The sequence below is a fragment of the Chaetura pelagica genome, unplaced genomic scaffold (assembly GCF_000747805.2).
Source record: "Chaetura pelagica isolate M959 unplaced genomic scaffold, ChaPel_1.0 scaffold733, whole genome shotgun sequence".
Lineage (NCBI taxonomy): Eukaryota > Metazoa > Chordata > Aves > Apodiformes > Apodidae > Chaetura > Chaetura pelagica.
Genome location: NW_009952822.1, coordinates 100,278 through 112,275, shown reverse-complemented (window position 1 = coordinate 112,275; position 11,998 = coordinate 100,278). Strand labels below are relative to the sequence as shown.

The following is an 11,998-nucleotide window of genomic DNA, read 5'->3' as shown; positions in this document are numbered from 1 at the left end:
TGTAAGAGATGAAACTCTCTCCACCCTGTAGGGGACAGGACTTGTGGAGCCCTGGAAATTACTTACAAGGTCAGGTACACCACAACCTTTCTTGCTCTTCAGAAAGGCTTTGCTACTGTAAGTTTCAGCAAAATTCAGTCAAGTCATAACCAAAAACCAACCTGAAGCAAGAACCACCAAAAAAAATTAAAATAATCCAACCCTTCCAAAAAAGGAAAAAAGACACATCAAAACCCAGTATCAGACTGATGCAGAGAGAGCAATTACAAACTAAAGCCACACGCAACAACACAAAAAGTTTACATACGTTAAAATACGGAAGTTGCAAGAGATTCTTGCTCCTTGAGAAACAAATTAACAACTCCATGCTTTTGCAAACCGGTGGAAAAGTAAAACTCACTAACTGCAGAAGGACGTACTCATATGCCACGCTTATATTTTGTTCTGAGTGAAGGCTCAAGTTTGATTTTCAGTTTCACCAACTTAAAATAGACTCTAACTGGTAAGTTTACTTTAAGAGCATTTAGTAACCTCTCCTAGCTAAGAATTGCTGTCTTTCTTGAGCATCTATTCTTTAAACAGTGCTTATGCCCCTCAGTTTTATTCCTTCAGAAGTTTCACTGTAATCCTCCCTTCAGATACAGCTGGTCAATCACTATTAGCCTTTTAGTACATTCCCTCTCATCTACTGCTACCAGACTCACTGCAGCTATTGCAATGTCACACTAAGTTATGATGACAAGTGCTTTTAAAAGGCAACATACTATGATTCAGATATGACAGTGTTTACAACTGCCTACCTTGTAAAAATGGCTTCTAAAGATGTTGCACAGTAAAATAAGAAAATGTATGTAAGTGTAACAAAGAGATTACTGGGAAAATGTAGGACACATGAAAGTCTTACCAAGCATAACTTAACTACAAACTCTACCAAAAAAAATTAACGAGTCTCAAAACAAAACTGTAGCTATTCTACTGCAAAGTAAACTTCACAATCTGTTCCAAGTCAAGTTAGAATTTCCAAGGGGGCATTTCACTGTAGCAGGACTAAATGCCTGCAGTGCTACATAAACAGGTGCAGACAGCTACACATTAGCTTAAGTACCTCCAAGGAAGCAAGGCATGAGGTAGGTTTGATCCAAATCACGTTGCAACAGGTTTCTACGCAACCATACCCATGACAACACATGCTGCCTCTCCAAAGAACTTATTTGCTCAGGCACATTCACAGACTAACACAGTCATAATGTTTCGAGACAAGAACTGGCTCCTACCTATCCTGCTCTGGAAAAACAGACTGTGTAAACATGCTCAGAGTTGCTAAGAAAGTTTAAGGAGGCATAGAATTCCTTGCAATTTTGCCTGAAGTATTTAGTAGTCACTATTGACCCAGATAGATCATTGAAATGGTCTAAATGAGCAAATAATGTTCCATTAAATGTTTACATATCTTAAGGAATTAAAGAAGAAAGATATCCAGACATCATAGAATCATAGAATATGTTGAGCTGGAAGGGACCCATCTGGATCATTGAGTCCAACTCCAGTCCCTGTGTAGGGCACCCCAAGAATGACACCATGTGCCTAAGAGGAACATCCAAACTCTTCTTGAACTGAGGCAGGCTTGGTGCTGTGACCACTTCCCCGGGGAGCTTCTTCCAGTGCTTGACTGCCCTCTGGGTGAAAAACCTTTTCCTGATATCTAACCTAAACCTCCCCTGATTCAGCTTCCTGCCATTTCACTGAGGTCTGTCATGGGTCACAGGAGCAAAGAGATCAGTACCCGCCCCCTCTCTTCTCCTCATTAGGACATCATAGACTGCAATGAGGTCAACCCTCAGCCTGCCCTTTTCCAAACTGAATAATACAAGTGACCTCAGCTGCTCCTTGTAAGTCAACCCTTCCAGACCCTTCACCATCCTCAGGGCTCTCCTTTGGACACTCTCCAATAGCTTGATGTCTTTTTTTATACTATCATGCCCAAAATTGCACGCAGTACTCAAGGTAAGGCTTGCACCACTGCAGAGCAGAGCAGGACAATCACCGCCCTCCACCAGCAATGCTGTGCTTGATGCACCCCAGGACACAGCTGGCCTTCCTGGCTGCCAGGGCACACTGCTGGCCCTGAATATCAGTTTGCCATCAACCAGGACATGAAGGTCCCTTGTTGCCGTATTGCTCTCCAGCCACTCATTCTCTAGTCTGTACTTACCACCAGGTTTGCCCTGTCCCACGTACAGAACCTGGCACTTGCCCTTGTTAAACTCCATGTGGTTGGTGATTGCCCGTATCTCTAACTTGTTGAGGTCTCTCTACAGGGCCTGCCTGCTCTCAAGGAAGTAAACAGATCCTTCCAGTTTTGTATCATCAGGAAACTTGCTTAGAGTTCTTTCGAGTCCTGATCCAAGTTATTGATGAAGATGGTGAAGAGGACTGGGCCTAGGATGGAGCCCTGCTAGGTGGGTTACCTTGTCATAAAAGTAAATTCAGTTTGACAAGCAGGACTTTCCCCTCATGAAGCCATGCTGGCTGTGACTGATGACTGTGTTCTCTTCCAGATGTTTTTCAATACCTACCAGAATAATCTTTTCCATAATTTTACTAGGCACTGAAGTTAGACTGACTGGCCTGTAGTTTCCAGAGTCTTCCTTCTTGCCCTTCTTTAATATTGAAAAACATTAGCCAGCTTTCAGTCAACCAGGATCTCTCCAGATTCCTAGGACCTCCCAAAACTCATTGAGAGAGGCCTGGCAATGACCTCAGCCAGCTGTTCGAGGATTCTTAGATGGATCCCATCAGGTCCCACGGACTTTTAGGGATCTAACTGTAGCAGCAGATCCTGCACAAGTTCAGGGACAGCTAAGTGTTGATTCCTGTTGCAGTCATGGTCCTCCAGCTTCGGGCATTGAAGCCCCCTTGGTCCCTCATCAGTATTAAAAACAGAGGCAAGAAATGCATTAAATATTTCTGCTTTGACTATATCCCTGTGAAGTGACGTATCCGCCCTTGTCCTGTAAAGGACCGATGACGTTTCTACACTGCAGTTTGCAGATTATGTATTTGAAAAAAACTCTTCATTGTCCCCCACAATTCTGGCCAGTTTCAGCTCCAGTTGAGCTCTGGCTGCTCAAATTTTCTCCCTACAAACTTCTTTCAACAACTCATCTTTACACAAATTATTAATAACTCAATTTCAGTACTAATTGGGAAAATAATTTCACATTGAAAAGTCACGCGTTCAATTTGATTTCCCCAGATTCTCCTTTAATAGTATTGCTAATGCATAATATTTTAATTTAGCCAGCTTGTAAAATAGATTGTGATGTATAGATGCATGTAGCATTTTAAGTGCTAAAAGAAAGGATGCATAAACAACTACAAATATTACCAAAAAATTAATTACATAATAAAAATAAGTAATAAGAGCACAAACTGGTTCTCCTTTATTACTGAATCTTTCATCACAAAGGGAGGGCATACTGAAGTACATATTTCTGAACTAGTTCCAGTTCCACAAACTATTTACAACTCAGTAGTTTACACTTGACCTCTATATCTTCTCAGTTCTACTTCCTTCTAGATTCTTTCTTTGACTCCACCTCTTCATCTCCTCTCAAAAAGCACAGCATACACTCTCAAGGCATGTTCCACTCCTCTTGGATAATTTGCACCTTGGATGTAAATAGGACCTCAAACTCTCCAACAATAGCTCCACAGAGCCAATCCATTCAGAAATGGTCACTTCAAAGGAAGATCGTGGGCTGTCAAATATTCTGCCCAGACAAACTTATTATACCCAAAGTCCTTTATTACTACTGCTATTCCTGATCAGATCTTACAAGCTACTTTTTCTGCTTTATTGCTGTATAAATCATCCCTGGTTTAGGCCACTAAAGTTAATATTCTGATTCGTGCATCCAGACAGCATTTCAAGTCAGGTACTTACGTGTATCACTCCTGAGGTTCCAACTTATTTGACCATATTGTTAAAAGCTATTCTCTCTTTTGTGCTTTCAATACTGCAGTCTCCTCCTCTCCATGCAGCAGATTTTATCTTTTTTTTTTTTTGTGGTTTTGTAAGGTTTGTTTTTTTAAGTAATTATGCAAGTGCACTCCTAAAAACCCTCAAAATATTAAGATAATAACTGATCCATCCAACGATCCCATGCAATCCTGCAAATTCCTGCTATTAGCTTTGTTTGACATTAGACACACAGTAGGATATTAGTATTTCAAAAACATCAATTTATTCTGTTTCTACAGAGAGATGGCTTGAGGAAATTACTTGATGTAGGTTCTACATATAAAGGTTCTTCGGAAACAGGAATGAACTCTGTAAATAGTGAACATATAAGTCTGTCTTACTGCTCGTGCCTCTTCATCATTAACACAAATCACATACACGAGGTGTAGCAGATGCTTCCTGAGGCCAATAGCCTCCCACAACACATGACTAACAGCTCAGTTAGTAATACATTCTCCCTTTCAGTTACCCTTTTATAGCCTACCTCTTCAAATCAATGTACACAATTGCAATCCTTTTTATGCTAATAATAAAGCAATAGTAGCAGGAACCAGATTTGATAGAAAGATTCACATTATGTACTAACTGTAGGGATAATATTTTTCTACATCCTTCTTTTCCTTCTTCTCTGCTGTAATATACTCTCTGGTTTTCACACTTGATAGTTTAGTTTACTTGATAAAAAAATAGAAACTGCAGTTACATACTCTGAAGTACAACACAAATCAATTATCTAAACCATGTAATTCTTTAAGTTATGCTTGTTTTGAAGTACATTATTCTACACTGAAAATTCTAAGCAAATATTAGAAAGTTAAATGAATCCTGAATGCAAAAAAAAATAAAGTGTATGAGTACCTATGACAAAAGCTCTTTTTTCCAAGTATTTGTAACAACTAGAATTAGAAAATAATATTCTATTTAAAAGTTCAAGTTTTTTCATCTTTATAAATCTCCAAAGTTTAAACATCTAATTTAACTGAGATAAGAAACCAAAGAATAAGGAAAATACCTAACCTGTTCATGCTCCAACTAGAGCCCCTTCACCTTCCTTAGACAACCTCCACAAATCCCTCATGTGTTTCAATGACTAATAAATCCCGTGATAAAAAATTCAGATCAAGTTTCCCCACATCAACTTCATCAAGGTCAAGTACAAGCTTCTTTCTAGGCCACACAAGGTAATCAGGCAATTTTTGAGAAAAAGTTTATTTTAAGAGTTCAAATTATCTTACATTCTCGAAAAACTCCCTTCTCTACAGAACAATTTTATGTGAGACTTCATTTTACAGAGGAAAAACAAACTACAATATAAAACAGGGCATGACGAACATTAGGAAAAATAAAAGTATGCAGACAAAATGTCTGGAATTACTGCTGGGAGTTCTCAACTGGATTAGCAAATTAAAATAGTTAAATAGTTCAACTTCTTTAGCTCTTGTTACCTTCCCCTCTCAAAATAACTTATTTACAAGAACTTCCTTCCTTGGTGTAAATATACACTTGTACTTTGTACCACTGTTTCAGAGCAGAAAGTTATGGTCCTTTCTTACATTTTTCCTGCCAAATAAAAAGCCAATTAATATCTAATCAACGTATTTTACGTACTGTTCTTCCAGGAGTCTTGCAAGCAAAAACGCTGCAGCATGAAACAGGAACTCCATTATCCTCCTGTTAAGTGAAACACCTCTACTTCATGTAAGATTAACTTCTAAAGAACTTTGTTTTTTGTTATTCTCAGCACCCATTCTTAACCAAAAGAAGCAGCACTACTGCCTGTGTCAGAACAAAAAAAAAAAAAAATACTGTGATAGAGGGGAAAAAAAAAATAATCTTGTTTTGAAATAGTATACATTAGGACATATTTCATATATATTCTGATGTACCCTAGGTAATTACATAACTATGTTAAAGGGTCAGCTCTTTTAAGATTACTTCAGCAAGAGCACTACATCAAAAACATACAGATTACAAGTTGAACTTGCAACTGCATTTCTCAATTTCAGGTTTGCTTTTTATGTCTTATAAGAAAGCACTCTATGCAAACACATTCACCACTGATTTGCATGGAAACTATGTAGAAAAAAGCTAATTTTGAGGGAGTTTTTTATATATTTCTCAAATAATTAAAAATGAGCTAGTAAAGAAAAGGTCTGAATTCAGTCATTCTGTACACAGTGAGTAGTTTAAATATATACTTTCACTCATTTCTCATTACCCCAACTATAACAGCACCCATCATAAACTGTTCTAATTTTAGTAATATTAACAGGTTTTAAGAATAGCTTCTGTAGCTTGGTTTAATCACCACAGTCTTCTGGAACAGGAAGGAACTTAAGGCCAGATATAAAGATGTTCCACCGGAAACAGATTTTTTTGAATATTAAGTAGTTTCTAGTGTATAAATATTTTTGTATTTTAGCTTTCTGGAATTTCATGTATAATAAATACAGCACAAGTGAAGAGAATTGCACAGTGTTGAGAAGCTCCTCAAGAAGCTCACACTCCCATCACTATTATTGCAGTGGATCATCCCTGCCCCAATCATTAGCAAGAATAATTAAACATAGAAGTAGACTAATGCTCAAACTACCTTGACATGACACTAAGATACAGAGCAGATTTTTTTTTTATCCAAAGTTAAAAGATACGTTATTTTATTCTGGACCATTCTCTCCATTGTACTGTATTCCTTCAGAATACTCTTATCAACCAAGCATCAATCACGGTTGATGGTGATTTGTAGACAGTCACGCAGAAAAGTAAGCAGCATCACACGAAACTTGACAATGGTAATGCACAACTTAACTCATTTAGGGAGAGCAATCTTCCCTGAAAGGTTACCAAAAAGGGAAATCAGGACAAGATTCTTCTCCCACTCGCCTCCAGTGAGAATGAGCTTCAAAACCTCATGGCAATATCCTCATTTTTAGGAGACAGGACATGATGGAACACCTTCACTCCCCTTTCTTTCTCAAGCTTTTACCTGACAGCTGCCAGAAACCAAAAGCAGCAAGAACAATGAAACTACATGGATATTTCCGTTCTTACTCAGTAATTTTGAGAACCCTGATGATATAAATTTGATTAAGTGCAACGGGAAGTCCTCTGACAGGACCATCAGAAGCCTACCCACCAAACTCATTTGAGCACAACTACAAAAAGCTTCACACAGGTCTGAATAACCTTCCTTAGTCCAACAGGACTTGATCTACCACTAACCTACCACAAGAGGTGGTTTCTACTTGCCCATAGAACATAAGCAAAAACACCTAAGGAAGCTTGCTAGACTGTTGTTATAACAGGTGTTGTTTTGTACCATCAAGTGACTGGAACAGATCTAAGCTAAACTGGAGAGCCTGGCAATGCCTTAAGCAAGAAAACCTTGGAGCAAAGTAAAATCTGGTGGCAGATCATGTCAACTCTTAGTTATCTCACTGCAAGCTAAATCAACACCATTTGCCCACCTCTTAAGACTAATCACAAAAATAACAGCTTTTGTACATAGTCATATAAAACTTTCTTTTAGGCTAGGACAAGGGACAGTAGTACTCCTTTTCAAACAATTCTAGGAATTAGATTTCCCTTCTGCATTTTGCTGTTGGAATGGCTGAACTAGAAACAGTACAACTACTGAAGTGGTAGAACATAAGACAGCAGCTATATAAAACAGGGAGGTAGAAAGACAGACATCATGTATGCACAAATGAAGGCTTTTTACTCCTACCTCATCACTTTCATCTACTTCAATCCCACCATCTTTGTCATCATCCATTTGCTTATGGATCATGCGAAGAGCTTCTAGGCTGAATCGGTCCTCCTCAGTAAAGCATGGTGGGCTGAGTGAACTGCAGGGATCTAGAGTGTGGGGGGAAAAACAGAACAAACATTAGCTACTGTCACTCTAGAATATAAACCTCTCAAGCAAGAGAAAGGGTTTAAATCTCTGTATGTGTACAGGTACTTCACTGCACGTATCCACCAGGTCATAGATGTCAAATTTAGCTGTAAAATAATAATTCTTATTTAAAAAAAAAAAAAAAAAAAGGAGGGGGGGCATTGGTGGGGACATGAGCTCTTTTTTTGTATCCAGGAAGAAGCCCAAAGAATAGGTTGGAATAGTTTGACTCTTGAATTTTTAATTCCACCCCTGTAACTGCTATCTCTATTTTGGACTAGATGACCTTTCGAGGTCCTTTCCAACCCCTAGGATTCTATGATTCTATGATCTCCACCCCTTCTACCTACTCTCCACCCTTAGTAATATAATCACTGCAATAGCAAATAAACCCACTGCATTTTCCAGCTTCCTTTCTGAAAGCCTGGGCTGAACACAAGAGTGGTAAAGGAAGAGAAAAATAATTATGTCCTACGCTTGTAGCTTCATAAACAGATAACAAAGGGATAGTAACCACAATCCAGAACAAATTCAAAAGTACACAGTACTACTGAATGCAAAACAGTCAAGGAGAACTGCAATAGAAGAAAACACACGGCAAAAAAAGTTCAACTGATGATAATACATAATATCTCAGTTGCATATGCTCTGATCAAAAACAGCAGAGTCAATGTAGAGCAGGTTTCTAGGGCAAAAATAGTACATTTCCATTTGCATTCATTACTGAAGGCTTGTGATTTGTGCACTCTGCTTCCACCATGTCAGACTGTTACATCTCTGTTCTTTTCCTTCCACAAGACACATGCCAGTTTCTAGAATACATGATGATTAAACATCTTTAAAGACTGGTCTTTCACAGACCTTGGTATTAACTAGTGAATTAATTAATTCTGATGTACTGAACACCGTAAAAGAACAGAAGGTGCAGAAGGATACAGAAATTTTTTGAAAGTTAGCTTTCATAAGATAGTGAATTCCCACTGTAGCAGCCATTATAAAAATGCACTGATTAATCCCAAAAACCAGTACACTCCACTTAAATCATACACATGCAAATAAAAATGGAGGCAGCATGTGAGTAAATTTTGCTTCTTCTAGTGTACCAAAGGATTAAGCTTTCATCTTACTACAGATTTTATTAAAGGCTCATTTACATAAGTAATGAAAAGGAAGCACATGCAGATAGATTCAAGTGTTTGCACAGAAAAATAAATGTATCTTATTAGTTTTTCCATACCAATCAGGTTGGCATGGTTCTGCTTTTCTGATTATTATACATTTTAAAATAATGAAAAAATAACAGATGCTGGTAACATTTGGCTTGTGTAGGACTACAAATAGAAGTACAAAGGTAGCAAGCACAGCATAGCCAGAATCTCAGAAACATATTAACAGGACTGATCCCTACAGCTAGACATGAGTCAATGCATTCTTTCTCTATAACTAGTTTTATTACACACAAGTTAACAGTTACCTGTTATCTGTGACCACTATCAATTAAGACAAACAAACAAAAAAAACAGACAACAGAAATCACCACAAAAACCCAACAGAAAGAGGCTAATTTTAGAACTACTTCATATTAAATCAGACAGACAAATTCCTAAACATTAAACCAGGCCAACCACAAACAATGTTCAGCTCTGGGATACAACTAATAATTTTTTGGGGAAAAAGTTAAACTGAGTAATTTATTTACATGAAAAAAATAATTTTAGCCAACCATCTTTGTGTGATTGGAAAAGGTTTGGTTGGCACTATCCACTCCCTTGGATTTTTGCCTTGCAATTAAATAATTACTATAATTGGGGAGGTTAAAGGATTTATCCCTGTAGTACAGTGTTTGGTCTAGAAAGGCTTCCCTTGCAATAGTAATGAAATCACCTCCAAGTTCTGCTAAGAATTATATTCCAACAACCATGAACAAAGACTATGACACTACTTAATATAATCATATATCAGAACTATCTTTGTGCAGCACGATTAGATTTAGACTACGTTTTAGGATAGAATCAAGCATAATTGTCAGAACAGATAAACAGGTCCCTCAAACACAGCCTACTTGTTTAATTTCTACTTAGCTCTATTCTTACATAAAAGAAAATGTCAGCTAAATAGTGTTCACAGTTTGCAAGCATCCACTCAAATGTTTTTTCCATTTTGTTCAATGGAAAGCCAAATTTTTCAGATCAAAAAGGTTTTCAGAGAGTACATTTTCTCAAAACTGAGGTTGATCTGTTCCTTAATCAGAGCATTTCTTTATCTCAAATACGGCTTTTTTTTGTTATTTTAAGCATGAAGGTACTTTAAAGAGCTATGGCTCTTCTTGAGAGAAGTAAACAGGCTGCTTGTGCTTCAACTGTCCCATTCACTGCTCCAGGAACATTTAATCTCTCTTAAAAGACAACAGAGTTCCAATTCCTCCTTTTGGGAAACAGAAACATGAAGCAGGGCCACATCTCAACTGTAATAAAAATTAAACCACTCTAAACAGAATCCGTATTTACCTTCAAGCTTATTTTCATACAGAGACATTTAACATTCCCAGACTGACAATACTTGTCATCCACCTCTCCAGAGAACAAGCTCAAAATAAAAAGCAAATTACAAAGCTACAAACAAAAAATAAGTGAAAAGCATTTCACAAGCACATCTATGAAGACCTACCAAAGAAAAGAAAAAAAAACAACCTCACCTGTATGGCAGAAACAATTAAAATTAATACTATATTAAGTGTTGTTCTCAAGCATCCAGTTAATTAACATAAAAACCAAGAGGAAAAGTCTCAAGATACAGCAGGTGCCATACAGACCTGAGGCCTCATAACAAATTGTAATATTAGTTGATAGCTTATTTTTCACCTTGAATCCACACTCTTGAAGGTGTTCTTCGATTCCAAACCTTCTATTGCTCTTTAAGGTCTATTCTGGACCAGTTTATTTGTCCTAGTCTGGTATGTTATAATAAATACACTTAGTCCACAATCGCCATCCCAGCACAGAGAAGATACCAAGAAGCTCAATCAGGGAGTGAACATGATAGCTCAGAATTAGACCCTTCCTGTAACAAACAGCACACAAGAATTATCAAAGCATACAAAAATGATACAATTGGTGCACAAGTGGCATACAAGCACACCATACATCACTCCAGGCAGGAGTTGCTTTATAGACCAGTTTTTAGTGTTGCTCAAAAGTTAGGAAGTTTCAGCATTTCTGTTCACTAGGGGAATTTGTTACTAAAAATTAAATGTCAAATATAAAGCTCAACAAACTTGGCAGAGGACTTTGAACCAAGCCTTCCTCCTGCCTTAAGTAGCTCAATAACTGCCTCCCAGCTCTGAGGCAAGAGGATAAAGTAGTCTTCACCAGAAGATGCCATGGGTACAGACCAGTTGTACAGGAGACAGTTTGATAATGAATCAAGTACAGAGTTATCCAACCATATTTACAGGAAACTTACGTATTTACAGATAAGGGGGAAACTAACACTTGGCATTTCTTTCCTTTTTTTTTTTTCCTTCCCTCTTCTCTCTTTTTCAGTGCGGCTAAAATAAGGCAAAACTCGAAGAAAAGCTTCAGTGCGAACTTTTACTAAACTTCCAGAATCACGGCTTTTTCACCCCATTTCCTGGAGGCAAAAGAAGCTGAACTTACTAAGTGACACTGTCAAGACAAGCCAGTAAGGAAAATTAGTTACACCCCTACCTTCAAGCACTCATGTCAGCAAAGCCTTTGACATTTATTTTAGGAATACACTGTAAGAAATCATCACAAAGCAGAAGTGTATATCCACCTCACAGTCTTACCTGTCCTGCATTTACTTTTCCCTGAACTGTTGTGAGCGTAACAGACATCAGAATGGAAAAGACTGAAACCAACAAATAGCTAATAATCCTGCACTTCTCACATACACACAGCCTTCTGCATATGGACACTGGAGCATGGAAGTTAAGCCTGTGACAGAGGGACCCTAGCCAGGCATCTGCTATTCCAATGTGCCCTCTGAGACACCTGAGCCCAAAAGTCTTTTTAGTGCCTCAAAGAGCCTTTTTAAGAACACAGGGACAAAACAAA

The 11,998-nt window shown here is 37.9% G+C and overlaps 1 protein-coding gene across 1 annotated transcript in view; it reads right to left on the bottom strand.

Moving 5' to 3' along the window:
• The window catches only part of STIM2 (stromal interaction molecule 2), a 28,694-nt gene extending 20,817 nt beyond the window's left edge, over nucleotides 1-7,877 (bottom strand). The window contains exon 1 of the mRNA XM_009995143.1: nucleotides 7,752-7,877. Coding sequence (XP_009993445.1) covers nucleotides 7,752-7,814 — 63 coding nt within the window. The 5' untranslated portion in view covers nucleotides 7,815-7,877. The remainder of the gene's footprint in view (nucleotides 1-7,751) is intronic.
• Between the last annotated feature and the right edge of the window lie 4,121 nt (nucleotides 7,878-11,998).